The sequence below is a fragment of the Coregonus clupeaformis genome, chromosome 20 (genome assembly GCF_020615455.1).
Source record: "Coregonus clupeaformis isolate EN_2021a chromosome 20, ASM2061545v1, whole genome shotgun sequence".
In the NCBI taxonomy this organism is placed as follows: Eukaryota; Metazoa; Chordata; class Actinopteri; order Salmoniformes; family Salmonidae; genus Coregonus; species Coregonus clupeaformis.
Window position 1 is genome coordinate 52,161,986 of NC_059211.1, and position 24,875 is coordinate 52,186,860.

The 24,875-nt window shown below is 43.5% G+C and overlaps 1 protein-coding gene across 4 annotated transcripts in view; it reads left to right on the top strand.

Moving 5' to 3' along the window:
* Positions 1-24,875, top strand: part of LOC121572661 (mitogen-activated protein kinase kinase kinase kinase 3-like) — a 110,203-nt gene that overhangs the window by 76,612 nt on the left and 8,716 nt on the right. For all 4 annotated transcript variants that reach the window (XM_045205565.1, XM_045205566.1, XM_045205568.1 and 1 more), the window contains 8 exons: positions 15,646-15,684; positions 19,019-19,123; positions 19,589-19,646; positions 20,039-20,258; positions 21,392-21,498; positions 23,790-23,831; positions 24,243-24,327; positions 24,791-24,870. In XM_045205565.1, the coding sequence (XP_045061500.1) occupies positions 15,646-15,684; positions 19,019-19,123; positions 19,589-19,646; positions 20,039-20,258; positions 21,392-21,498; positions 23,790-23,831; positions 24,243-24,327; positions 24,791-24,870 (736 nt within the window). The remainder of the gene's footprint in view (positions 1-15,645; positions 15,685-19,018; positions 19,124-19,588; positions 19,647-20,038; positions 20,259-21,391; positions 21,499-23,789; positions 23,832-24,242; positions 24,328-24,790; positions 24,871-24,875) is intronic.

Consider the following 24,875-nt stretch of genomic DNA (forward strand, 5'->3'; position numbering starts at 1 on the left):
ACACAGACTTTCAACTCCCACCAAAGATTTTCTATGGGGTTGAGATCTGGAGAATGGCTAGGCCACTCCAGGACCTTGAAATGCTTCTTACGAAGCCACTCCTTCGTTGCCCGGGCGGTGTGTTTGGGATCATTGTCATGCTGAAAGACCCAGCCACATTTCATCTTCAATGCCCTTGCTGATGGAAGGAGGTTTTCACTCAAAATCTCACGATACATGGCCCCATCCATTCTTTCCTTTACACGGATCAGTCGTCCTGGTCCCTTTGCAGAAAAACAGCCCCAAAGCATGATGTTTCCACCCCTATGCTTCACAGTAGGTATGGTGTTCTTTGGATGCAACTCAGCATTCTTTGTCCTCCAAACACGACGAGTTGAGTTTTTACCAAAAAGTTCTATTTTGGTTTCATCTGACCATATGACATTCTCCCAATCCTCTTCTGGATCATCCAAATGCACTCTAGCAAACTTCAGACGGGCCTGGACATGTACTGGCTTAAGCAGGGGGACACGTCTGGCACTGCAGGATTTGAGTCCCTGGCGGCGTAGTGTGTTACTGATGGTAGGCTTTGTTACTTTGGTCCCAGCTCTCTGCAGGTCATTCACTAGGTCCCCCCGTGTGGTTCTGGGATTTTTGCTCACCGTTCTTGTGATCATTTTGACCCCACGGGGTGAGATCTTGCGTGGAGCCCCAGATCGAGGGAGATTATCAGTGGTCTTGTATGTCTTCCATTTCCTAATAATTGCTCCCACAGTTGATTTCTTCAAACCAAGCTGCTTACCTATTGCAGATTCAGTCTTCCCAGCCTGGTGCAGGTTTACAATTTTGTTTCTGGTGTCCTTTGACAGCTCTTTGGTCTTGGCCATAGTGGTGTTTGGAGTGTGACTGTTTGAGGTTGTGGACAGGTGTCTTTTATACTGATAACAAGTTCAAACAGGTGCCATTAATACAGGTAACGAGTGGACAGAGGAGCCTCTTAAAGAAGAAGTTACAGGTCTGTGAGAGCCAGAAATCTTGCTTGTTTGTAGGTGACCAAATACTTATTTTCCACCATAATTTGCAAATAAATTCATTAAAAATCCTACAATGTGATTTTCTGGATTTATTTTTCTCAATTTGTCTGTCATAGTTGACGTGTACCTATGATGAAAATTACAGGCCTCTCTCATCTTTTTAAGTGGAAGAACTTGCACAATTGGTGGCTGACTAAATACTTTTTTTCCCCACTGTACACTCAATTAGTATTTGGTAGCATTGCCTTTAAATTGTTTAACTTGGGTCAAACGTTTCGGGTAGCCTTCCACAAGCTTCCCACAATAAATTGGGGGAATTTTGGCCCATTCCTCCTGACAGAGCTGGTGTAACTGAGTCAGGTTTGTAGGCCTCCTTGCTCGCACATACTTTTTCAGTTCTGCCGACAAATGTTCTATATGATTGAGATCAGGGCTTTGTGATGGCCACTCCAATACATTGACTTTGTTGTCCTTAAGCCATTTTGCCACAACTTTGGAAGTATGCTTGGGGTCATTGTCCATTTGGAAGACCCATTTGCGACCAAGCTTTAACTTCCTGACTGATGTCTTGAGATGGTGCTTCAATATATAATTTTCCTTCCTCATGATGCATCTATTTTGTGTTCTGGGATTGATTTGCACTTTTCGCACCACAGTACGTTAATCTCTAGGAGACAGAACACGTCTCCTTCCTGAGCAGTATGACGGCTGCGTGGTCCCATGGTTTTTATACTTGCGTACTATTGTTTGTACAGATGAACGTGGTACCTTCAGGGGTTTGGAAATTGCTCCCAAGGATGAACCAGACTTGTGGAGGTCTACAATTTTTTTTCTGAGGTCTTGGCTGATTTCTTTAGATTTTCCCATGATGTCAAGCAAAGAGGCACTGAGTTTGAAGGTAGGCCTTGAAATACATCCACAGGTACATCTCCAATTGACTCAAATGATGTCAATTAGCCTATCAGAAGCTTCTAAAGCCATGACATCATTTTCTGGAATTTTCCAAGCTGTTTAAAGGCACAGTCAACTTAGTGTATGTAAACTTCTGACCCACTGGAATTGTGATACAGTGAATTATAAGTGAAATAAACTGTAAACAATTGTTGGAAAAATTACTTGTGTCATGTACAAAGTAGATGTCCTAACCGACTTGCCAAAACTATAGTTTGTTAACAAGAAATCTGTGGAGTGGTTGAAAAACAAGTTTTAATGACTCCAACCTAAGTGTATGTAAACTTCCGACTTCAACTGTATTTAATCAACAAAGTTATGCAACACCCAATTCCCCTGTGTGAAAAAGTTATTGCCCCCTTACACTCGATAACTGGTTGTGCCACCTTTAGCTGCAATGACTCCAACCAAATGCTTCCTGTAGTTGTTGATCAGTCTCTCACATCGCTGTGGTGGAATTTTGGCCCACTCTTGCATGTAGAACTGCTTTAACTCCACAACATTTGTGGGTTTTCAAGCATGAACTGCTCGTTTCAAGTCCTGCCATAACATCTCAATTGGGATTAGGTCTGGACTTTGACTAGGCCATTCCAAAACTTCAAATGTGTTGCTTTTTAGCCATTTTCATTTAGACTTGATTGAGTGTTTTGGATCATTGTCTTGCTGCATGACCCAGCTACGCTTCAGCTGACAGACGGCTTGACTCTAGTTTGCCAAAAAGCACCTGAAAGCACCTGGATGATCATCAACACTCTTGGAAGAATTATCTATAGATCGATGATTCAAAAGTATAACTTTCTGAATGACATGGGTCCCATTATGCCTGGCAAAAACCAAACACTGCATTCCACAGTAAGAACCTCATAACAATGGTCAAGCATGGTGGTGGTAGTGTGATGGTTTGGGGACACTTTGCTGCCTAAGGACCTGGATGACTTGCCTTAATAGAAGGAACCATGAATGCTGCTCTTTATCAGAGAATTCTACAGGAGAATGTCAGGCCATCCGTCTGTGAGCTCCCAAGTCTCCCGAGTGGCGCAGTGGTCTAAGGCACTGCATCGCAGTGCTAGCTGTGCCACTAGAGATCCTGGTTCGAATCCAGGCTCTGTCGTAGCCGGCCGCGACTGGGAGACCCATGGTGCGGCGCACAATTGGTCCAGGGTAGGGGAGGGAATGGCCGGCAGGGATGTAGCTCAGTTGGTAGAGCGTGGTGTTTGCAACGCCAGGGTTGTGGGTTTGATTCCCACGGGGGGCCAGTATGTAAAAATAATGTATGCACTCACAAACTGTAAGTCGCTCTGGATAAGAGCGTCTCGTAAATGTAAATGTAAAGGAGCTGAAGCTGAAGCGCAGCTGAGTCATGCAGCAAGACAATATCCAAAACACACAATCACGTCTACATGAAAATGGCTAAAAAGCAACAAATTTGAAGTTTTGGAATGGCCTAGTCAAAGTCCAAACCTAATCCCAATTGAGATGTTCTTTCTGGACATGAAATGACCAGTTCATGCTTGAAAACCCACAAATGTCGCTGAGTTACAGCAGTTCTGCATGCAAGAGTGGGCCACAATTCCTCCACAGCGACGTGAGAGACTGATCAATAACTACAGGAAGCGTTTGGTTGGAGTCATTGCAGCTAAAGGTGGTACAACCAGTTATTGAGTGTAAGGGGCAATTTTTCACACAGAGGGGCATTGGGTGTTGCATTATTTTGTTTATGGAATAAATGAAATAAGTATGTAATTGTTGTGTTATTTGTTCACTCAGGTTCCCTTTATCTAATATTAGGTTTTGGTTGAAGATCTGATAACATTCAGTATCAACAATTTGAGAGAGAAAATACTTTTTCACAGCACTGTATGTACAGTGCATTCGGAACGTATTCAGACCCCTTGACCTTTTCCACATTATGTTACGTTACAGCCTTATTCTGAAATGGATTAAATAAAAAAAGGTCCTCATCAATCTACACAATACCCCATAATGACAAAGCAAAAACAGTATTACAAATTAAAATACTTTATTTACATAAGTATGCAGACCCTTTGCTATGAGACTCGAAATTTAGCTCAGGTGCATCCTGTTTCCATTGATCATCCTTAAGATGTTTCTACAACTTGATTGGAGTCCACCTGTGATCAATTCTATTGATTGGACATGATTTGGAAAGGGACACACCTGTCTATATAAGGTCCCACAGTTGAGAGTGCATGTCAGAGCAAAAACCAAGCCATGAGGTCAAAGAAATTGTCCGTAGAGCTCCGAGACAGGATTGTGTCGAGGCACAGATTTGGGGAAGGGTACCCAAACATTTCTGCAGCATTGAATGTCCCGAAGAACACAGTGGCCGCCATAATTCTTAAATGAAAGAAGTTTGGAACCACCAAGACTCTTCCTAGAGCTGGCCGCCCGGCCAAACTGAGCAATCGGGAGAGAAGGGTCTTGGTCAGGGAGGTGACTAAGAACCCGATGGTCACTCTGACAGAGCTCCAGAGTTCCTCTGTGGAGGAAAACCTTCCAGAAGGACAACCATCTCTGCAGCACTCCACCAATCAGGCCTTTATGGTAGAGTGGCCAGACGGAACCACTCCTCAGTAAAAGGCACATGACAGCCCGCTTGGAGTTTGCCAAAAGGCACCTAAAGGACTTTCAGACCATGAGAAACAAGATTCCTGGTATGATGAAACCAAGATTTAACTCTTTGGCCTGAATGCCAAGCGTCACGTCTGGAGGAAACCTGGCACCATCCCTACGGTGAAGCATGGTGGTGGCAGCATCATGCTGTGGGAAAGTTTTTCAGCGGCAGGGATTGGGAGACTGGTCAAGATCGAGGGGAAAGATGAACAGGGCAAAGTACAGAGAGATCCTTGATGAAAACCTGCTCCAGAGCGGTCAGGACCTCAGACTGGGGCGAAGGATCACCTTCCAACAGGACACCGACCCTAAGCACCCAGCCATGACAACGCAGGAGTGGCTTCAGGACAAGTCTCTGAATGTCCTTCTGTGGCCAAGCCAGAGCCCGGACTTGAACCCGATCGAACATCTCTGGAGAGACCTGACAATAGCTGTGCAGCGACGCTCCCCATCCAACCTGACAGAGCTTGAGAGGATCTGCAGAGAAGAATGGGAGAAACTTGCCAAATACAGGTGTGCCAAGCTTGTAGCATCATACCCAAGAAGACTTGAGGCTGTAATCGCTGACAAAGGTGCTTCAAATCAAATTTTATTTGTCACATACACGTGTTTAGCAGATGTTATTGCTGGTGTAGCAAAATGCTTGTGCTTCTAGCTCCGACAGTGCAGTATTATCTAACAAGTAAAATCTAACAATTTCACAACATATACCCAATACACACAAATTTAAGTAAGGAATGGAATCTAAGAATATATACATATATGGACAAGCAATGACAGAGCGGCATGGACTAAGATACAGTAGAATATTATAAAAAAATGTTGTTGTTTTTTTTCACCTTTATTTAACCAGGTAAACCAGTTGAGAACAAGTTCTCATTTACAACTGCGACCTGGCCAAGATAAAGCAAAGCAGTGCGATAAAAACAACAACACAGAGTTACATATGGGGTAAAACAAAACAAAGTCAAAAATACAACAGAAATACATATAATATACAGTGTGCAAATTTAGCAAGTTATGGAGGTAAGGCAATAAAATAGGCTATAGTGCAAAATAATTACAATTAGTATTAACACTGGAATGATAGATGTGCAAGAGATGATGTGCAAATAGAGATACTGGGGTACAAATGAGCAAAATAAATAACAATATAGGGATGAGGTAGTTGGGCGGGCTAATTTCAGATGGGCTGTGTACAGGTGCAGTGATCGGTAAGGTGCTCTGACAACTGATGCTTAAAGTTAGTGAGGGAGATAAGTGTCTCCAGCTTCAGAGATTTTTGCAATTTGTTCCAGTCATTGGCAGCAGAGAACTGGAAGGAATTGCGGCCAAAGGAGGTGTTGGCTTTGGGGATGACCAGTGAGATATACCCGCTTTAGCGCAGACTACGGGTGGGTGTTGCTATGGTGACCAATGAGCTAAGATAAGGCGGGATTTGCCTAGCAGTGATTTATAGATGGCCTGGAGCCAGTGGGTTTGGCGACGAATATGTAGTGAGGACCAGCCAACAAGAGCGTACAGGTCACAGTGGTGGGTATTATATGGGGCTTTGGAGACAAAACGGATGGCACTGTGATAGACAACATCCAATTTGCTGAGTAGAGTGTTGGAGGCTATTTTGTAAATGACATCGCCGAAGTCAAGGATCGGTAGGATAGTCAGTTTTACGAGGGCATGTTTGGCAGCATGAGTGAAGGAGGCTTTGTTGCGAAATAGGAAACCGATTCTAGATTTAACTTTGGATTGGAGATTCTTAATGTGAGTCTGGAAGGAGAGTTTACAGTCTAACCAGACACCTAGATATTTGTAGTTGTCCACATACTCTAGGTCAGACCCGTCGAGAGTAGTGATTCTAGTCGGGTGGGCGGGTGCAAGCAGCGTTCGGTTGAAGAGCATGCATTTAGTTTTACTAGTGTTTAAGAGCAGTTGGAGGCTACTGAAGGAGTGTTGTATGGAATTGAAGCTCGTTTGGAGGTTTGTTAACACAGTGTCCAATGAAGGGCCAGATGTATACAAAATGGTGTCGTCTGCGTAGAGGTGGATCTGAGAGTCACCAGCAGCAAGAGCGACGTCATTGATATACACAGAGAAAAGAGTCGGCCCAAGAATTGAACCCTGTGGCACCCCCCATAGAGACTGCCATAGGTCCAGACAACAGGCCCTCCGATTTGACACATTGAACTCTATCTGAGAAGTAGTTGGTGAACCAGGCGAGGCAGTCATTTGAGAAACCAAGGCTATTTAGTCTGCCAATAAGAATGCGGTGGTTGACAGAGTCGAAAGCCTTGGCCAGGTCAATGAAAACGGCTGCACAGTACTGTCTATTATCGATCGCGGTTATAATATCGTTTAGGACCTTGAGCGTGGCTGAAGTGCACCCATGACCAGCTCGGAAACCGGATTGCATAGCGGAGAAGGTACGGTGGGATTCGAAATGGTCGGTGATCTGTTTGTTGACTTGGCTTTCAAAAACTTTTGAAAGGCAGGGCAGGATGGATATGGGTCTGTAACAGTTTGGATCTAGCGTGTCACCCCCTTTGAAGAGGGGGATGACCGCGGCAGCTTTCCAATCTCTGGGGATCTCAGACGTTACGAAAGAGAGGTTGAACAGGCTAGTAATAGGGGTTGCGACAATTTCGGCGGCTAGTTTTAGAAAGAAAGGGTCCAGATTGTCTAGCCCAGATGATTTGTAGGGGTCCAGATTTTGCAGCTCTTTTAGAACATCAGCTGTCTGGATTTGTGTGAAGGAGAAGCGGGGGGGCATGGGCAAGTTGCAGCGGAGGGTGCAGAGCTGGTGGCCGGGGTAGTGGTAGCCAGGTGGAAAGCATGGCCAGCCGTAGCAAAATGCTTGTTGAAATTCTCGATTATTGTAGATTTATCGGTGGTGATAGTGTGTCCTAGCCTCAGTGCAGTGGGCAGCTGGGAGGAAGTGCTCTTATTTTCCATGGACTTTACAGTGTCCCAAAACTTTTTGGAGTTAGTGCTACAGGATGCAAATTTCTGTTTGAAAAAGTTAGCCTTTGCTTTCCTAACTGCGTGTGTATATTGGTTCCTAACTTCCCTGAAAAGTTGCATATCGCGGGGGCTATTTGATGCTAATGCAGTACGCCACAGGATGTTTTTGTGCTGGTCAAGGGCAGTCAAGTCTGAGGAGAACCAGGGGCTATATCTGTTCTTAGTTCTGTATTTTTGAATGGGGCATGTCTATTTAAGATTGAGAGGAAATTACTTTTAAAGAACAACCAGGCATCCTCTACTGACGGAATGAGATCTATATCCATCCAGGATACCTGGGCCAGGTCAATTAGGAAGGCCTGCTCGCTGAAGTGTTTTTGGGAGCGTTTGACAGTGATGAGGGGTGGTCGTTTGACCGCGGACCCGTTACGGACGCAGGCAATAAGGCAGTGATCGCTGAGATCCTGGTTGAAGACAGCGGAGGTGTATTTAGAGGGTAAGTTAGTCAGGATGATATCTATTAGGGTACCCATGTTTACGGATTTAGGGTTGTACCTGGTAGGTTCGTTGATAATTTGTGTGAGATTGAGGGCATCTAGTTTAGATTGTAGGATGGCCGGGGTGTTAAGCATATCCCAATTTAGGTCACCAAGCAGTACGAACTCTGAGGATAGATGAGGGGCAATCAATTCACATATGGTGTCCAGGGCACAGCTGGGGGCTGAGGGGGGTCTGTAGCAAGCGGCAACAGTGAGAGATTTATTTCTGGAAAGGTGGATTTTTAGAAGTAGAAGCTCAAACTGTTTGGGCACAGACCTGGATAGTATGATGGAGCTCTGCAGGCTATCTCTACAGTAGATTGCAACTCCACCCCCTTTGGCAGTTCTATCTAGACGGAAAATGTTATAGTTGGGGATGGAAATTTCAGAATTTTTGGTGGCCTTCCTAAGCCAGGATTCAGACACTGCTAGAACATCAGGGTTGGCGGAGTGTGCTAACGCAGTGAATAACTCAAACTTAGGAAGGAGCCTTCTGATATTTATGTGCAGAAAACCAAGACTTTTACGGTTACAGAAGTCAACAAATAATAGCTCCTGGGGAGTAGGAGTGATACTGGGGGCTGCAGGGCCTGGGTTAGCCTCTACATCACCAGAGGAACAGAGGAGGACTAGAATAAGGATACGACTAAAGGCTTTAAGAACTGGTCTTCTAGTGCGTTGGGTACATAGAATAAAGGGGGCAGTTCTCCGGGCGTTGTAGAAAAGATTCAGGGCATTATGTACAGAAAAGGATATGGAAGGATATGAGTACAGTTCAGGTAACCCTAAGCGTTGGGTAACAATGAAAGAGATAGCGTCATTGGAGGCATCGATTTGAGCCGGTCTCGGCGTGTATGGGGGGAGGAACAAAGGAACTATATGAGGCAGTTTGAGAGGGACTAGGGGTTCTACATTGAAATTGTATAATAAGAACTAACCCAAACAGCAATAGGCAAGGCATAATTGACATGGGAGAGAGGCATAAAGCAGTCACAGGTGTTATTAGAGAGAGCTAAGACACAACTGGAAATAGCGATAACGTTTGGGCTAAGACTAAACAGAATAAACAGGACAGGGTACCGTGTAAAGGAACAGTCCAACAGGCATCAGCTGTGCAGCTGAGTGATCATAAGGTCCAGTGAACAGCAATATGTGAGTCTGAGAGCAGTTCAAATTGGTGCTTCAGCACAGCTAGCAGGGAGCACAGTTGTAGTTTGCGTGTGCTAGCGGGCCGGGGCTGGCAGATGGATCTTCGTGGTCGTCGCAACGGGATAAAGTATATACATATGAGATGAGTAGTGCAAGATATGTAAACATTATTAAAGTGACTAGTGTTCCATTTCTTAAAGTGGCCAGTGATTTCAATAGGCAGCAGCAGCCTCCAATGTGCTAGTTTTTACTATTTAACAGCCTGATGGCCTTGAGATAGAAGCTGTTTTTCATACTCTCGGTCCCAGCTTTGATGCACCTGTACTGACCTCGCCTTCTGGATGATAGCGGGGTGAACAGGCAGTGGCTTGGGTGGTTGATGTCCTTGATGATCTTTTTGGCCTTCCCGTGACATCGGGTGCTGTAGGTGTCCAGGAGGGGGGGTAGTTTGCCCCCGGTAATGCGTTCGGCAGACCGCACAACCCTCTGGAGAGCCCTGCGGTTGCGGGCGGTGCAGTTGAAATACCAGGCGGTGACTGCACCGACAGGATGCTCTCAATTGTGCATCTGAAAAAGTTTGAGGGTTTTAGGTGCCAAGATACATTTCTTCAGCCTCCTGATGTTGAAGAGGCTCTGTTGCGCCTTCTTCACCACACTGTCTGCGTGGGTGGACCATTTCAGTTTGTCAGTGATGTGTACGCCAAGGAACTTGAATCTTTCCACCTTCTCCACTGCGGTCCCGTCGATGTGGATAGGGGGGTACACCCTCTGCTGTTTACTGAAGTCCACGATCATCTCCTTTGTTTTGTTGACGTTGAGTGAGAGGTTATTTTCCTGGCACCACACTCCCAGAGCCCTCACCTCCTCCCTTTAGGCTGTTTCGTCATTGTTGGTAATCAAGCCTACTACTGTTGTGTCGTCTGCAAACTTGATGATTGAGTTGGAGGCGTGCTTGGCCACGCAGTCATGGGTGAACTGGGAGTACAGGAGGGAGCTGGGCACGCACCCTTGTGGGGCACCAGTGTTGAGGATCAGCGAAGTGGAGATGTTGTTTCCTACCTTCACCACCTGGGGGCAGCCCGTCAGGAAGTCCAGGACCCAGTTGCACAGGGCGGGGTTCAGACCCAGGGCCTCAAGCTTAATGATGAGCTTGGAGGGTACTATGGTGTTGAATGCTGAGCTATAGTCAATGAACAGCATTCTTACATCGGTATTCCTCTTGTCCAGATGGGATAGGGCAGTGTGATGGCGATTGCATCGTCTGTGGATCTATTGGGGCGGTAAGCAAATTGAGGTGGGTCTAGGGTGACAGGTAAGGTAGAGGTGATATGATCCTTGACTAGTCTCTCAAAGAACCTCATGATGACAGAGGTGAGTGCTACGGGGCGATAGTCATTTAGTTCAGTTACCTTTGCTTTCTTGGGTACAGGAACAATGGCGGCCATCTTGAAGCATGTGGGGACAGATGACTGGGATAGGGAGAGATTTAATTTGTCCGTAAACACACCAGCCAGCTGGTCTGCGCATGCGCTTAAGACGCGGCTATGGATGCCGTCTGGGCCGGCAGCCTTGCGGGGGTTAACATGCTTAAATGTCTTACTCACGTCAGCCACCGGAGAAGGAGAGCCCACAGTCCTTGGTAGTGGGCCGCGTCGGTGGCACGGTGTTATCCTCAAAGCGGGCGAAGAAGGTGTTTAGCTTGTCTGGAAGCGAGACGTCAGTGTCGGCGGCGTGGCTGGTTTTCCTTTTGTAGTCCATGATTGTCTGTAGACCCTGCCACATACGTCTCGTGTCTGAGCCGTTGCCACTTTGTCTTTATACTGATGTTTTGCCAGTTTAATTGCGTTGCGGAGTGAGTAGCTACACTGTTTTCTATTCTGCCATATTCCCAGTCACCTTGCCATGGTTAAATGTGGTGGTTCACGCTTTCAGTTTTGCGCGAATGCTGCCATCTATCCACGGTTTCTGGTTAGGGTAGGTTTTAATAGTCAGGGCACAACACCTCCTATACACTTCCTGATAAACTCAGTCACCGTTTCAGTGTATTCATCTAAATTATTTTCGCAAGCTACCTGGAACATATCCCAGTCCGCGTGATCAAAACAATCTTGAAGCGTGGATTCCGATTGGTCAGACCAGCGTTGAATAGTCCTTAGCACGGGTACTTCCTGTTTGAGTTTCTGCCTATAGGAAGGGAGGAGCAAAATGGAGTTGTGGTCAGATTTGCCGAAAGGAGGGTGGGGGAGGTGCCTTATAACCATCCCGGAAGTTCGAATAGCAATGGTCGAGGATTTTAGCAGCCCGAGTACAACAGTCGATATGTTGATAGAACTTCGGCAGCCTAGTCCTCAAATTTGCTTTGTTAAAATCCCTGGCTACAATAAATGCAGCTTCAGGATATGTAGTTTCCAGTTTGCATAAAGTCCAGTGAAGTTCTTTGAGGGCCATCGTGGTATCGGCTTGAGGGGGAATATACACGGCCGTGACTATAACCGAAGAAAATTATCTTGGGAGATAATACGGTCGGCATTTGATTGTGAGGTATTCTAGGTCGGGTGAACAAAAGGACTTGAGTTCCTGTATGTTACTAGAATTACACCATGAGTCGTTAATCATGAAACACACACCTCCGCCCTTCTGCTTCCCGGAGAGATATTTATTTCTGTCTGCGCGATGAACTGAGAACCCATCTGGCTGGACCGATTTCAACAGAATATCCCCAGAGAGCCATGTTTCCGTGAAACAAAGTATGTTACAGGCCCTGATGTCTCTCTGGAAAGAAATCCTTGCCCTGAGCTCGTCAACTTTGTTATCCAAATACTGAACATTAGCGAGTAGTATACTTGGAAGCGGTGGGTGGTGTGCGCGCCTCCTAAGTTGAACCAGCAGGCCGCTCCGAGTACCTCTCCTCCACCGGCGATGTTTTGGGTCAGCCGCTGGAATCGGTTCAATTGCCCTGGGGAGAGCAAATAAAGGATCTGCTTCGGGAAAGTCGTTTTCCTAGTCGTAATGCTGGTGAGTTATCGCCGCTCTGATATCCAATAGTTTTTCCCGGCTGTATGTAATGATACAAAACACTTTGAGCTAATAATGTAAAAAATAATACATAAAAAAACAAAATACTGCAAAGTTTCCTAAGAGCTAGTCGCGAGGCCGCAATCTTCGTCGGCGCCAAGTTTTTTTTCCCTCATCAACAAAGTACTGAGTAAAGGGTCTGAATACTTATGTAAATGTGATATTTCAGTTTAGCATTTTCTTTATAAATTTGCAGAAATTTCTAAAAACCTGTTTTTGCTTTGTCATAATGGGGTATTGTGTGTAGATTGATGAGGGGAAAAAACTATTTAATCAAATTTAGAATAAGGCTGTAACGTAACAAAATGTGGAAAAAGTCAAGGGGTCTGAATACTTTCCGAATGCACTGTAAGGTGACTAGGCAAGTTGCATTCAGACCTGGATTCGAATACTATTTGACATTTTAAAAATACTTTTAGCGTTTTCCTTAGCCTATCTGGAGTGCACTTTTGCCACTATTGTAGTGCACCACCAGGCAAGGCCAATTAAGCCCAGATAAAGTATTTGAAATGATTTAAAATAGTATTTGAACCCAACTATGGTTGCATTGCACTGAATCTTAATGGGAATCTTGAGTATGTGTAGACTTTTTTTCCAAAGTTGTCCGCTCTCCTTTCGTATTTTATTGTTTATTGGTAGAGAAAGCCATGAATGAAGGGGAGAGGGATAAGAGGGGAATATGGAGAATTGAGAAGGCCAGTGGGGCGTCGAGACAGGTGGAATGACACACAAGTGAGATAGAGGCGAGAGGTGTTGCTCCCAGTTACACTAACAGATGGGCCCAGTCACAAACTGTGAAGCTTGCGCTTTCCACACAAAGCAATGCAGCACCCTTATACATTATTAGTAATAATATGATAATTTGGTAATTTTGCGTAGCGCAACCCGTGTAGCTAGCACTTTCCACACTAACAACGTAACATCCTGTTTTATATAGGACAAGTAATAATATAATATGGTCATTTAGCTTAGCCACAACCTGTGTTGCTAGCACTTTCCACTCATAGCAACGTAGCATCCTTTCTACAGAACTAGTAATAATACAGTATGTTTGTAGGTAATTTAGCTTATCCATAAAATGTGAAGCTAGCGCTTTCCACATATAGCCTAGCAATGTGGCGTCCTCTGCTCTTATACAGTACTAGTAATAATGATTATATGGTCATTTAGCTTAGCCACAACTTTTGTAGCTAGCGCTCTCCATACAAAGCAACATACTAGCATCCTCTCTTAAACAGTAGCCTACTATGTGGACCCTGGCAACATCTCTGATCCAGTGCCACTATGACTATGCTTCTATCTCATGGTCCAGTGGCATAAAAAAAAATCTGAAGGGCAAACTTCAAATGGCCCAAAACCAACTGATGAGAATTATACTCAAGCTCAGCCCTAGGATGCACATTTGTCCTAATCATTTCAGGGAACGGAACTGGCATCCAGTTGATCTCTGGGTGGTGCAGATCAAAAACTGTTGATGGTTTTTAAAGTTATACATGACCTTGCCCCCAGTTACCTGTCTGATTATTTTAATTTCATTAGAGACTCTCATAGCCATTACACCAGAACCAGTGTTGCCAATATCAGACCGCCGCACTATAGGAGCATGGCTGGATAAAGCTCTTTCCTTAACACTGGTGCAGAGGAATGGAATGGTGTACCAAACCATATAAAATCCATCCCTATGCAAGGGAGTTTTAAGATAAACTTTAAAGCGATAGTTCACCCAAATGACAAAATAACATATTTGTTTATGACAGCAATCCATGCTTTGGTTTAGTTTCCCTGGGACTGTTTCCAAATGCATTTGTGCCACAAATCCCATTGAAGTCATGGGACTGATATTATAATTTTTCGCGCATCATATTCAAAACATCTATAAGTGACTTTGTTGAGCTTCACAATCAATTTAAGACACTTTCGGATGATTTGAACATGATGCGCGAAAAATGCTAATATCGGTCTCATGACTTGAGTAGGACTTGAGTAGGACTGTTTCCACTTTAGCATGTGGAAACAGTGCCAGGGAAACTTAACCAAATCATGGATTGCTGTCATGCCTTGTCCATAGACTGCTTACAGGGTAAGGAAACCAATGTGTATTTTTGTAATTTGGGTGAACTTTCCCTTTAAGAAATGGTTTATGTGCAAAATTCTTTAAAACTACACAGGCTAAAAGAAAGTATAATTGTATCAATGAACGTTACTTGGTCATCTATTTTATTCCTATTACTCTTTCCTCCCTGTTGATGAGATGTATTTGAGATGTATTTCGTTTTCATGTTATAATCTTGTGTGTATTTTGTTTTCATATATTTTCAAGAGGACCACAATGGAAATACATTTTTTAACTTTTTTGTCATCCTCAATGATTTTAATGGCATTGTACTGTATCCACGTGTGGTTGTATTGTGTTTAAAATGCCCCCACCCCCCAAAAAAAATATCATAATAAATATAATATTAATTATGGTAATATGGGAATTTAATGTAGCCACAACCTGTGTAGCTAGCACTTTCCACACAAAGCAATGTAGCGTCCTCACTTATTCAGTACTACTAATATGATGATATCATTTCGATGCATACATTTTAGCAGACCATTCCAAAGCAACTTACAGTTAACCTATACCCAGTGTACTGTATGTGGCCCATGCAGGAATCAAACCCACAGCTATTGCGTTGCAAGCATCATGACATAACTAACTGAGCCATTGGAACCACCAATAGTAGATTGAGTAGCCTACTGCTGAGCATAGTGTATTTGAGAGGTTTTTGTGCACTAGCAGGGAACCCTGTCAGATTTGATGTTTGTCTGTGTTTGTTTTTTAATGTTCAGCCAACATTCTTTCTACCAATCGAGAGGTTTTGCCGAGTGCTAATCCATAAAACATAAGTAGCCTTTTTTTTGCTCCGCCACAATCACTCGGCAATTTGTTTGTTGAAACTGCCCTCAGTGCACGACCCCGGTTCGCACTAAATAATTTACAACCAAGACACGGAGAATCGAGATTGGAGAAACAGGCGGCAAAGTTCTTTGACAAAAAGGAACATGGCTCCACTGATATTTGTAGACAAGAAAGCGGAGGAGGTTGGGTACATTCACAGCATTTTCTGAAAAAAACTTGCCTTTGAACGATCAACATCAATCTAGCGCCGTCTTTACACTTCAAGTCAATAAAAGCCTTTTTGTAAAACCATGTTTTTGTAAATCGTCTCCCTAATCCCCAACCACCCGCTGCAAGTACCCCTCGTGTGTAAATGTAAACATGACAGTATCTCCTTTTATCTGTTTATCTCTAATTATCTCCTGTCATTATCTCGCAACAGGAGTCTTCTGAAATCGGTGGAGGAGGAGCTAAACCAGAGGTAGGCCAAGCTGTGCCTTTCATTCCTGTCCCCTTCTTTCTAGTTTGAACTCCTCTTTCTTTCTTTCTTTCTCTCTCGCTCGCGCTCTTTGTCTGTCTGTCTGTCTGTCTGACTGACTAAAACTCTCCTTCCCTCTTCCTCTTTTTTCCTATCCTCTCTTCTCATTTCTATCTCTCTGTATTGGACAGGGCTCACTTGGAAAAATAAATGTGACTTCCCTGGTTAAATAAATAATGTATCAAATAAAAGTTATTCTTATCTCTGTCTCTTATCTCTTTCTCAACTATTTTATTCTCATCCCTTTCCCCTCATATATTTTTCTAATCTTCACCCTCTCTCTCCCTATGCCTCGCTCCCTCGCTTTCTCTCACTCTCCTTCCCTTTCCCCCTCTCTTTCTCCTTCGCTCACTTTTTCTCTCTCTCGCTTGCTCTCGGTCTCTCGCTCTCCCTCCCCCCTCTCCCTCCCCTCTCTCGAGCCACTTGCTCTTGCACTACTCAATATTTAATGTGACCTAACCTTCTGCCTCTGTGCTTGTCCGAGTGATATGGACGACTAATTTGCTTTAGAACCACTCCCGCAGAGACCGGGGGGATTTTTCGCCCTTGCTGAGGCGTTAAAGCCGTATGCCCAGTTATAGTGCAGTGGGGCTGAAAGCCGGCGGGATGTCCGCTATTGTTTATTGTAGTCTTTGTCTCGTGGCGGCTAGGGTGGTGTGCCGCTGTCATCCATTAATTTTCAGCGTTAGGGTAAAAAAAGACACCTCATGCAGGAAAGATACCTGCACACTGATTTCCAATACACAAGTGACAATTATTTTGAAAGTGAGCAGGTCAGCTAGCCTGGTCCCAGATCGGTTTGTGCTGTTTAGCCAACTCCTATGTTCGTTGTCTTACCACACATGATTTTTGGCAAGACAGCACAAATAGATAGCTAGACTCGGTTCAAAATAAGACGTTGACTGTTTCGGGTGTTTTCTCTACTTTCATCTTTGTTGATGAAATGGCACTTACAGAAGCAGGGCACTCTCAAATGTTGGCCAGTTCACTACTAAAGGCGTCAGCATGCTTCAGTTCTGCTGGCGGCTAGCCGAAGTCGGCTAGGCGAACCGAACGAGTGTGCTCGCATATGCCCTTAAAAGTCCTTTGCTTGAAAAACAAGAAGAAAGTGGCAATAGTACTGTTTGTCCATTTTGAGACGCCGTAGCCAGTATACACTTCCTCATAATAGTCCGAATTAATCAAAAAGAACTCAAGAAATGTCATTAATTTTGATGTTTTTGCCGAGTCATGCAATTTTACATCTAACTAAGATGTTTGGTCCAGTACTTCTCTATGAAACAATGTGCATGAAAACGAGTCGCCTCTCGTTGAATGACAACAAAGACTTTACTGAGGAATCCCTACTGTTGACCAATCACCGATGAAGGGCGTAGACTTCAGCTACTAACTTCGGCTTGCCTCAAGAAAAAAAACAGTGTGCCCAAAAAAAAAAACTCACCAAAGTCCAAAACGAACAAAAACGTCACAAAATGTCGTCATAATATACACCAACGTTCAAAAGTTTGGGGTCACTTAGAACTTTCCTTGTTTTCCATGAAAACATACATGAAATGACTGAATAGGAAATACAGCAAAATCCATAGGAAATGTAGTCATTGACAAGGTTAGAAATAATGATTTTTAATAGAAACAACAATTGTGTTCTTCAAACTTTGCTTTCATCAAAGAATCCTCCATTTGCAGCAATTACAGGCTTGCAGACCTTTGGCATTCTTGTTGTTAATCTGAAGAGATTTCGCCCCATGCTTCCTGAAGCACCTCCCACAAGTTGGATTGGCTTAATGGGCACTTCTTACATACCATACTGAAGCTGCTCCCACAACAGCTCAATAGGGTTGAGATCCGGTGACTGTGCTGGCCACTCCATTATAGACAGAATACCAGCTGACTGCTTCTTCCCTAAATAGTTATTGCATAGTTTGGAGCTGTGCTTTGGGTCATTGTCCTGTTGTAGGAGGAAATTGGCTCCAATCAAGCGCCGTTCACAGGGTATGGCATGGCGTTGCAAAATTGAGTGATAGCCTTCCTTTTTCAAAATCCCTTTTACCCTGTACAAATCTCCCACTTTACCACCACCAAAGCACCCCCAGACCATCACATTGCCTCCACCATGCTTGAGAGATGGCATCAAACACTCCTCCAGCATCTTTTCATTTGGTCTGCATCTCACAAATGTTCTTCTTTGTGATCCGAACACCTCAAACTTCGATTTGTCTGTCCATAACACTTTTTTCCAATCTTCCTCTGTCCAGTGTTTGTGTTCTTTTGCCCATCTTAATCTTTTCTTTGTATTGGCCAGTCTGAGATATGGCATTTTCTTTGCAACTCTGCCTATAAGGTCAGCATCCCGGAGTCGCCTCTTCACTGTTGACGTTGAGACTGGTGTTTTGCGGGTACTATTTAATGAAGCTGCCAGTTGAAGACCTGTGAGGCGTCTGTTTCTCAAACTAGACACTCTAATGTATTTGTCCTCTTGCTCAGTTGTGCACCGGGGCCTCCCACTCCTCTTTCTATTCTGGTTAGAGACAGTTTGCGCTGTCTATGAAGAGAGTAGTACACAGCGTTGTACGAGATCTTCAGTTTCTTGGCAATTTTTCGCATGGAATAGCCTTCATTTCTCAGAACAAGAATAGACTGACGAGTGTCAGAAGACATTTATTTGTTTCTGGCCATTTTGATTCTGTAATCGAACCCACAATTGCTGATGCTCCAGATACTCAACTAGTCTGAAGAAGGCTTCTTTAATCAGCACAACAGTTTTCAGCTGTGCTAACATAATTGCAAAAGGGTTTTCTAATGATCAATTAGCCTTTTAAAATGATTAACTTGGATTAGCAAACACAACGTGCCATTGGAACACAGGACTGGTGGTTGCTGATAATGGGCCTCTGTACACCTATGTAGATATTCCATAAAAAATAAGCTGTTTCCAGCTACAAAAAAAAAATTGCCTTTCTTTCAAAAACAAGGAAATGTCTAAGTGACTCCTAACAACTTTCCTATATTGGACAGGGGAAGAGCATGCATCCCACTGCTGAAATGCTGTTCAATAGGATTGTTGTTATGACGTGTCTCTTTCCTCATCTCTCCAAAGCCCTTAGAAGGCAGCGCTCAGCTGATTCTAAGCAACTATTGAGAAATGTCTCTCTCTTCAACTCTACCTCTTACTTACCACTACAAATAATTGTATTGTATTAATCCCAGAGGGGCAATTACAAAGGCATTAATAAAGTTGTATTGAATTGAAATGTACATCCCTCTTCTTCTCCCTTAGGGGACACGAGACTCATTTAGATGACGACGATGATGATGGTGGTGGTGGTGGTGATGATGATTGTGGTGATGATGATGGTGGTGACCATGATGATGAAATGCAACAGTAAGTCCTACTGTCGTCAACCCCTTTCTCCTTACTTGTGAGAAGAACTTAACAACTCTCCTCTTAACATTTCATCTATAAACTGTAGCTATGAATGTTTCGTTATGCAAATTATTGGAACTGGCTACTCTACTATGGGCCAGGTTCATTAAGCGTTTCTTATTGGACAAGTCCAGGTAGTCCGTCTTTTATTTAGTCTGTTTTCTTCCATTTGATGCCTAATAATGCCTAATGGTCCCTAATGAACATGACCTAGGATATACACTGAGTGTATGAACACCTTCTCTTTCCATGACAGACTGAATCCAGGTGAAGCTATGACCCCTTATTAATGTCACTTGTTAAATCCACTGCAACTCAATATTAGGAAGGTGTTCTTAATGTTTTGTACACTGTGTATATGATACACAAAGGTATAACTATTTGTACAATAGGTTGTTCTAATAGTTATACCCTCTCTCTTAGTGCCAAGGGCTCCACAATGCGACCCAAAGAGCCTCCACCACCGCCTCCCAACGTCAAGGTATGTATTCTTCAAATTACTCATTGTCCATCTTATGAGACCGAGAGCATAGTGTTTCCTCACATATAAACCTGTAAGATGATCTATTTTCTACAGTGTACACACAGGAATCATTTTGTGGCACCACTTTAAATGGAACACAGCACAACATTTGTTCATGTTTCCTATAGTCCTATTGTGTGCAGTAGAGCATAATACTCAAGGTATTTCTTGGTGTGACCTTACATCTAATGATTACATGTTGACGTGTGTGCTTTGATGCCGATCCTGTAGCGTTGGGGGTCAAATCAATTTCAACATATTATTTTTTCAATTCAGTTGACTTCCTCCATTAAATGGGAGTTTACCAGAACCATTATATCCTATCTCTTTGTTTTGTATTTTTCTCTCAGCCCATCCCCATTCCACAGGATGGTGCCAACTCCCACGCTCACCATGGCTCCCCCACGCACCATGGCTCCCCCGGTCTCTACGGCTCCCCCGGTGACCATGACGACCACGGGGGAACCATAAAGCGTTGTCCAGCCGCCGAGAGCCCCGCCCGCTCTGCCACCCATGTGCCGCCCAGGCCGCCGCCCCCCAGACTCCCCCCGCACAAGCAGCTTAGCTTAGGTAGGTAACGTAGTCTACAGGCATGCTCACAAACTGAATGGGCGCATTCTGGGAGATGTAGGCAATTCTTGGGAGTGGTGGTATCCCCTATGTCAGAAATGCATTAGTGCTGGTTTTCTTATCTCCCCTGCACTTAATTGGAGGACCAAAGCTGTGGACCCCTTTAATGAATGAATTCATTAATTAATTAATAGATGAATGGGTTGGTGAGTGAGTGAGTCAATGAATGAATGAATCAGTCAGTCACTTCAATTCATCACAATACCAACCACAGTACCCAACCCAGACCACCTAGACAATAAGTGTGATGATGCTGAGATAAAAGCTACCACTGTTTTCAGGGATCTCTCCTTCCAACCCTGCCAACATCCATCCACCCACTCTACAAAACTCAAGAGGCTCCGCCCCACCTCCTCCCTGTCTTAGCCAGTCAGCTTTTCCAAAGTGGACGTGTGTGTGTGTGTGTGTGTGTGTGTGTGTGTGTGTGTGTGTGTGTGTGTGTGTGTGTGTGTGTGCCCCATGTGGCGGTTGCCAGCTAATATTTATAGCCGGTCAGTTTAATTAGGAGCAGTGGTGTGTCTGGTGTTGGCATGCGATAATGTCACACACCCACTCTGCCTCATGAGTCACCCTCCAATACACACACACTCACACAAACTTTCCCAGTTTCCACATCCTGTCCGCTTCAAGTAGTCTGGTGGCAGGGGCCAATTTTCAAACGAAGATGACTGTCCCTCACGTGGGCATCTCAATAGTTTTCCTCCCCTCATCAGCTTTCCTTCATCTGCACTTGACGTGAAAGAACTGGACTAGTACCTGGGCTATTCCATCCTATTGCATTCGCCTGTCCTGTTGTTTTCAGATATGTCAAGGTGAAGGAGATGAGACGAGGAGTGGACGACACTTTAGACTATTGAGACAAAGTCTTAGTTTAGTCACTGAGGTGATCTTAGTCGTATCAGTGTCTTGTTTCAGCACAATTGTTGGAATTGCTCAGTTCCCACAGAGCCACATTCTCTCTTGCTTCCTTTTCACTCTTCACAGCACCATTCAGATTGTGGCTATCAGGGAATCATTTAAATAAATAAGGTAATATTTAAAAATCAATAAATAATTCATTTCCCTCCCAACAGGCAATGGGTTCAGCCTGTCAGAAGTGACTAGGGATGCTGGTGGTGCCGGGAAGCAGTCTACTATGCCACCTAGTGTCACCACGAGGAAGGACAGGAAAGAGATTCCGGTAACAACATAGTCATGTAGCCTTGGTCAGAAGCTGTGCGTAAAAATTGGTGGCAACACTTTCTGTGAATTTCCTGTGTATAATGCACTTAAAGTGGATTCTGACAAATCCATAGTGCATTATAAGACTTCCTGTAAGCATTATGTTTTAAACATACAGGTAGGAAAGTGCATTATATTGATAACCGGTCATGGCTGTCATGAATTCATTAATACCTATAATGAGGTGTTCATTATATACATAATGCATTATTGCATAATGTGTTCATAATGCATTACACACAGTGCTGATCATAGAAAGTGTTATTTAAACAGTTTCTGATCTTTTCACATTTTTACACACTAATTTTACTATGTGTTACGTTATTTGGTGAATAATTCATGTAAATGGTGATTAATTCATAAACATGTTCTAACAGCTGTGATAACAGACTTACATTTTCATTGTAACATAGATACAGTGGGGAAAAAAAGTATTTAGTCAGCCACCAATTGTGCAAGTTCTCCCACTTAAAAAGATGATTTTCATCATAGGTACACGTCAACTATGACAGACAAAATGAGAAGAAAAAAATCCAGAAAATCACATTGTAGGATTTTTAATGAATTTATTTGCAAATTATGGTGGAAAATAAGTATTTGGTCACCTACAAACAAGCACGATTTCTGGCTCTCACAGACCTGTAACTTCTTCTTTAAGAGGCTCCTCTGTCCTCCACTCGTTACCTGTATTAATGGCACCTGTTTGAACTTGTTATCAGTATAAAAGACACCTGTCCACAACCTCAAACAGTCACACTCCAAACTCCACTATGGCCAAGACCAAAGAGCTGTCAAAGGACACCAGAAACAAAATTGTAGACCTGCACTAGGCTGGGAAGACTGAATCTGCAATAGGTAAGCAGCTTGGTTTGAAGAAATCAACTGTGGGAGCAATTATTAGGAAATGGAAGACATACAAGACCACTGATAATCTCCCTCGATCTGGGGCTCCACGCAAGATCTCACCCCGTGGGGTCAAAATGATCACAAGAACGGAACCACACGGGGGGACCTAGTGAATGACCTGCAGAGAGCTGGGACCAAAGTAACAAAGCCTACCATCAGTAACACACTACGCCGCCAGGGACTCAAATCCTGCAGTGCCAGACGTGTCCCCCTGCTTAAGCCAGTACATGTCCAGGCCCGTCTGAAGTTTGCTAGAGTGCATTTGGATGATCCAGAAGAGGATTGGGAGAATGTCATATGGTCAGATGAAACCAAAATAGAACTTTTTGGTAAAAACTCATCTCGTCGTGTTTGGAGGACAAAGAATGCTGAGTTGCATCCAAAGAACACCATACCTACTGTGAAGCATGGGGGTGGAAACATCATGCTTTGGGGCTTTTTTTCTGCAAAGGGACCAGGACGACTGATCCGTGTAAAGGAAAGAATGAATGGGGCCATGTATCGTGAGATTTTGAGTGAAAACCTCCTTCCATCAGCAAGGGCATTTGAAGATGAAATGTGGCTGGGTCTTTCAGCATGACAATGATCCCAAACACACCGCCCGGGCAACGAAGGAGTGGCTTCGTAAGAAGCATTTCAAGATCCTGGAGTGGCCTAGCCAGTCTCCAGATCTCAACCCCATAGAAAATCTTTGGAGGGAGTTGAAAGTCTGTGTTGCCCAGCGACAGCCCCAAAACATCACTGCTCTAGAGGAGATCTGCATGGAGGAATGGGCCAAAATACCAGCAACAATATTTGCAAATAAAATCATTAAAAAAAAAAAAGTGATTTTCTGGAGAAAATAAATTCTCATTTTGTCTGTCATAGTTGACGTGTACCTATGATGAAAATTACAGGCCTCTCTCATCTTTTTAAGTGGGAGAACTTGCACAATTGGTGGCTGACTAAATACTTTTTTTCCCCACTGTAATTATGCAGGTTTGATTATGACTAAACATAAATCTTCTAATTCTTCTTAGACGTGTATTTTTATTTGCACCCAGAGCTCTGAACAAAGAGCATTTATTCTATGTTTACCTCATTAGTTACTAATTAATAAGCAACGACTCATGAATTAAAGATCACGTACAGTGCATTCAAAGTGCTACCGTGTCATTCCCAAGTTACTGCACTGATAAAGACAGAATTATACCATTGTTAACACATAGTTAAATAGAACTCTATGATATCCACTTATTTTAACATTTAATAATGTTACAGTATAATATACAATATATTTTAACTATGATTGTTAATCATTCTACGCTGACTTTGGTATGATGATGTCATTTCCTGTTTCCTCAGAAACCAATCAGTAATGGCCTTCCCCCCACGCCAAAAGTCCACGTAAGTCTTAACACCCCTTACCTGCTCTTACACACACGCATTGTCAAGTAAAAAGCTATAACTCTGTACTGTAGGAAAAAGCAAATGAGCACTAAGATACAGAAACAAAAGAACAAATGTGTTGATTACACATTCATTATATAAATAATGTATGTGAATTGTAATTCATTCATTAGCAACCTAAAAGTAGTAGTGTTGAATTCATAACACATTTGCAATCACCTCGACCCACGAGCTAGAGATCCTGCCACAACTTTGCTATTTATTATATTGGACTGAATTTATAAAGGGCTTTTCCAGGTGCTTTAAGGGGTGTTTCCAAGTGCTTTACATTGTGAAATGCTCTACATTTATCAACTATAACTAAACAACTACATTCCTCTCCATTTTTTTCTATTTTTTGCTGCACAGATGGGTGCCTGTTTCTCCAAAGTCTTCAATGGCTGCCCTCTAAAGATCCACTGTGCGGCGTCTTGGATCAACCCCGACACGAGAGGTGGGCCTTGTACCAATTCATTTCTGTGTTACTACCATGGACCCTGATTCCATCAATTGCAGATAACAGGAAACTGTGTTTATACTGTATTTTAAGGACATATGTGGTTTCGTGTCAATATTCAATGACAATGTCCGCAAGGGTGTGGGGTGTGCAGGTTGTGACAGATTTAGCTCGGTTAATATATCTGCAATTGATTGAATTGAAGCATTGGTTTACTTTATTTTTTGTCTCTCGCTAGCAGGCGTCCCACTGTATTCTTGTTCGAGAAAGGCTTGGAGAAACTTAGAACAGGAGTCGAGGCTAACTTGATTTTAGTCTTTGTCTTACATTGTCTTATTTGCAGTTTGCGTGTGCTACTACTAGTTTCCTTCTTAGGCAGTGTCCTAAGCAATGTGTGTATTGTCCAAGTTTGCCAGTCTCTCTCTGTTATAATACTTAATCGTTTCGTTCTCTGTTTTAGACCAGTACCTGCTATTCGGCGCCGAAGAGGGCATTTACACTTTAAATCTCAACGAACTGCATGACTCCTCCATGGAACAGGTCAG